Source organism: Monopterus albus, unplaced genomic scaffold (genome assembly GCF_001952655.1).
Source record: "Monopterus albus unplaced genomic scaffold, M_albus_1.0 scaffold116.1, whole genome shotgun sequence".
NCBI classification, from domain to species: Eukaryota; Metazoa; Chordata; class Actinopteri; order Synbranchiformes; family Synbranchidae; genus Monopterus; species Monopterus albus.
Genome location: NW_018127996.1, coordinates 527493 through 532262, shown reverse-complemented (window position 1 = coordinate 532262; position 4770 = coordinate 527493). Strand labels below are relative to the sequence as shown.

The following is a 4770-nucleotide window of genomic DNA, read 5'->3' as shown; positions in this document are numbered from 1 at the left end:
AGTGTGTTTTTAGGACAACTAATTAATGCTACATGTGAGTACACAGCATTCATTTCAGTGAATCATGTGGCTGAAAGCTCAGGTCAGTTTCTATTTTTTTTTATTTCAACAGTATTATATTTCTTTAGGTTTAATGCAATTAATAGGCCACAATAAATTACAGTACGTGGGAGAGGCACAGCAGAAAGAGGGGAAATGCCATGCACATTATCATGGAGATACTCCCTGATGTGGAAAGCCTGGAGGACATACTCCTTCACTCACTGACTGGATGGTTTATGCACGTACTCCCTGCTGATCTGAAATATTTGGAATGCCTCAGCTGTAACAGGCAATGTGGCCTCATAACAAAGTGGACAGGCAGAGAGCAGCCACTGAGGACATGAACTCAGCGGATTCATAACAAGTTAGAATCAGTTCAGAAATAGAAAATCAGCTAGTGAAGAAAGCCGTTACTGAGGAAGTCCATGAAGTCTTCCTCATGTGTTGACAGCTACAGTAGTGTTGCATAATGTATTTGCCTCCCCTGCTCAGACTAATGCAAACAGTAGGGTTCATCTGCTGTAGCCTACATGTGGCACCTAAGAGCTGTGATAAAGGCTGTTTGGTAACTGGCTGGCAGGGGCTCCACATATTGCTCTCAGCTTTAGTCTGATAGCAAACAAAGAGGCCACCTTTTCATCCGTTCACCAGTGTTACTTAGGCCACCTACACATGCAGTGGGCTGTAGCCTTCTCACCACAGACCCTGTAACATTAAGTCTCATGGTTTCAAGTCTGGAAATGTCTCACTTACTGTCTGCTGACACCAGCGGGGCATGTTTGAGAGCTGGAAAGTCGCTATAAGTCATAAATGCTCAATCGTATGCTGTAATATATGAGAATTTTGTCACATTCATACTTTTAAAAATTGCCGTATGTCAATAAACAACTTTCGCATGTCATGTTTTCCAAATGCACGTAGGCGCACTTCACAGCGGAGGGCGGGGGACGTAACACGTAAAAGTATGTTAACGTTAAAAGTTTGAAATGTGTCGGTGTACGTGCTACTCAATGCACAGACCTTCGCCGAAATACGGAGTGACAGTTAATGTGTATTTCTATATCCTAAACGATGTTCTAGCAGTTATGAAAGCGCTGCAAGGACCGAGAAAAGTATTAAACCGAACTATTTTAAATGGCATTTGGCACAGCGCTCTACAGGAACGTTATTGTCTCTGGAGAGTTGGATAGTAGCTGCTCTTCACACTATAAACTAACGGACCTCAATGTCAGACTGACCTCTTTTGGAATGGACGGTGTTACTGTCGTGTGTTGTCCCATCATGGTGCTGTTGAATTTGGATAGTGTGTCCCGGTCCAGGCCACAGTCTCTGGCCGATTGCGTCTCTGACAATTCTCGCACCGCTACCTGTAAAAGACATTATGTAGTCCATACCCTGCAAAACCTTGCTCGGTTAACTATAACGAGGCGTTCAAAGTGTTCAAAAGTCCGCGGTCATTGCGCAAAACGCGGTGTTATCAAAAAGTATGTGAGTCAAACTCGTGCAGCGAAAAGGCTCAAACACTACTCATTCCAAAACAGGAACTCTGAACGTCAGCATGTGCAAACTTTGTTTGCCTGTTGTGTTCCGCGCAGTTTGGCAACAGACCGACTCCCTTGTCCATGAAGTCTTCCTCATGTGTTGACAGCTACAGTAGTGTTGCATAATGTATTTGCCTCCCCTGCTCAGACTAATGCAAACAGTAGGGTTCATCTGCTGTAGCCTACATGTGGCACCTAAGAGCTGTGATAAAGGCTGTTTGGTAACTGGCTGGCAGGGGCTCCACATATTGCTCTCAGCTTTAGTCTGATAGCAAACAAAGAGGCCACCTTTTCATCCGTTCACCAGTGTTACTTAGGCCACCTACACATGCAGTGGGCTGTAGCCTTCTCACCACAGACCCTGTAACATTAAGTCTCATGGTTTCAAGTCTGGAAATGTCTCACTTACTGTCTGCTGACACCAGCTCGGCATGTTTGAGAGCTGGAAAGTCGCTATAAGTCATAAATGCTCAATCGTATGCTGTAATATATGAGAATTTTGTCACATTCATACTTTTAAAAATTGCCGTATGTCAATAAACAACTTTCGCATGTCATGTTTTCCAAATGCACGTAGGCGCACTTCACAGCGGAGGGCGGGGGACGTAACACGTAAAAGTATGTTAACGTTAAAAGTTTGAAATGTGTCGGTGTACGTGCTACTCAATGCACAGACCTTCGCCGAAATACGGAGTGACAGTTAATGTGTATTTCTATATCCTAAACGATGTTCTAGCAGTTATGAAAGCGCTGCAAGGACCGAGAAAAGTATTAAACCGAACTATTTTAAATGGCATTTGGCACAGCGCTCTACAGGAACGTTATTGTCTCTGGAGAGTTGGATAGTAGCTGCTCTTCACACTATAAACTAACGGACCTCAATGTCAGACTGACCTCTTTTGGCATGGACGGTGTTACTGTCGTGTGTTGTCCCATCATGGTGCTGTTGAATTTGGATAGTGTGTCCCGGTCCAGGCCACAGTCTCTGGCCGATTGCGTCTCTGACAATTCTCGCACCGCTACCTGTAAAAGACATTATGTAGTCCATACCCTGCAAAACCTTGCTCGGTTAACTATAACGAGGCGTTCAAAGTGTTCAAAAGTCCGCGGTCATTGCGCAAAACGCGGTGTTATCAAAAAGTATGTGAGTCAAACTCGTGCAGCGAAAAGGCTCAAACACTACTCATTCCAAAACAGGAACTCTGAACGTCAGCATGTGCAAACTTTGTTTGCCTGTTGTGTTCCGCGCAGTTTGGCAACAGACCGACTCCCTTTACAGCAAACAAACGGATGTAGCTTGTGTCCTATACCACAGTCTGCAACTAAAACAGTTGATTTGGGTTTAGCAAAGACTAACCTAACCCTAGCAACTCATTAAATTTTTTAATTTGGTTTAGCAAAGACTAACCTAACCCTAGCAACTCATTTAATTTTTTAATTTGGTTTAGCAAAGACTAACCTAACCCTAGCAACTCATTTCGTAGAGGATCCGTTCAGAGCTATAAAGAAATGCATATGCACAGTTGTGTCCTCAGTCGTGGGAAACAGTAGTTTTTCATTTGCAGTATGCTTTTAAAGGTCAATCTGCAGATTAGAGCTGCAAGGATGAGTTGATTAATAATAGTGATAATCATAGGAAACATTTTAGATAAGGCCAAACATTTGATGGGTCCAGGTTCTCTACTTTGCTGCTTTTCTTGGCCCTAGTAAATTAATTATTTTGGGGTTTGGGACTGTTGGTCAGGCAATACATTTAATGATGTAGTAATGAACTACAGGTGTGCAAAATTAAACCTGTAGTGCAGCTACATTTTGCAGTAATTTGCTGATGGCTTAGTTCAACTACATATTTGCACAATGATTGAAGTTGTTACTGTAAATTACTTTTCTCTTGCCATTTTTTTTGTGTGGATAACTACTGTACCTAGTTTTGGATAATAAAAGGAAATAATGACTTTTTGTTTTTATTTTACCCTGCAGCTTGTGTGCAGCTTTTCATTTCAGAGCTGGCAAGGACATTTTCAGTGCCAAATGAACAGCAAGTGGAATAATGACTTTGAGAGGCTGCTCATGTGTTACATAAACATAAGTAAAAAGATCGTTACCTTATTTAGACCAGTGGTCACTCTGTTCATACTGTCTAAAAAGGTGCAACAAGTCAGATGGTACACAGACCGACAACAGACCTGTTTTTACACCACTGCTCAAGTCAATCAAAATGTCGAAAAAGGTGCAAGTTCAATTTTTTTTTCTTTTGGTTGTAGCCAGATAATGCAAAATCCATCTTTGTTTACAACTAAAATATAATATTGCTTGCAACTGTGCTAGCATTGCTTGTGACAAGCCCATATAGGATATGGGATTGTTTTATTTACAGCAGGACAGGTTTGGGTCTCAGGTAACAAATTCATCTGAGTGGCATTTTTTTCTGGCATGTGACTTTTTGTATTATATACCTTTGAATCATGTGGACATTGCCAATTTGATCTTTTTATTTTATTTTATTTACTTTTTTCTAAGTAGTTTTAGTGAACTAAACTAGATTTCTCCTTAGGGTAGCTTTACTGTGGTTCAGGTTCTTCCTGTGTGAAATAACTGGTAACTTGCTTCAGAGTAACTTCCTCCACACTGAAGTTGCCATGTGCTCTACCATGTTGTGCTGGCCATTTGCCACCGTTAACTGTCCTTTTATTGACCTGAATAACTCATTTATTAAATCCATAAACTTTCTGCAGATTGCTAAGTAATGAAAATAGGTTTTCAGCCCTACTATAGATAAGTATTTAGAAGCAAAATTTTCACTATAATTAGGTTTATTTTTTTTATGTTGATTGATTGGTACGTAGAAGTTCATGTGACTCCAGTATCTTCTGTTTTACAGATATATGCCAACTACATTTAATTTTGAATAAACAATGAAGCAGACACATATAACAGTTATTATAATTTACTGATATAAAAATCTTTATGAATACATGCAACTCCAAATAAGAAAAAGTATGGGACAGTATGTAAAATTAAAATTAAAATTGAAATTAGAGATGTGTAAATCATCTGTGTCCTCTATAACATTGAAAACAATACAGCTGCACATTATTTTGATAATTTGAACATCAATTTTATTCTTTGTTCAAAATAAACACTCCCTTCAATTCTGATCCCTGCAACACATTCCAAAAAAAGTTGG

The 4770-nt window shown here is 40.3% G+C and overlaps 1 protein-coding gene across 4 annotated transcripts in view; it reads right to left on the bottom strand.

Moving 5' to 3' along the window:
- The window catches only part of oxr1a (oxidation resistance 1a), a 199495-nt gene that overhangs the window by 78489 nt on the left and 116236 nt on the right, over nt 1–4770 (bottom strand). The window contains exon 1 of one of the 4 annotated variants that reach the window (XM_020611665.1): nt 2478–2874. The exons of 2 other annotated variants lie outside the window; for them this stretch is intronic. In XM_020611665.1, the coding sequence (XP_020467321.1) occupies nt 2478–2631 (154 nt within the window). In that variant the 5' untranslated portion in view covers nt 2632–2874. Of the gene's footprint in view, nt 1–1280; nt 1642–2477; nt 2875–4770 lie in introns of those variants that run through there. One more of the 4 variants, XM_020611664.1, reaches the window with a different exon arrangement.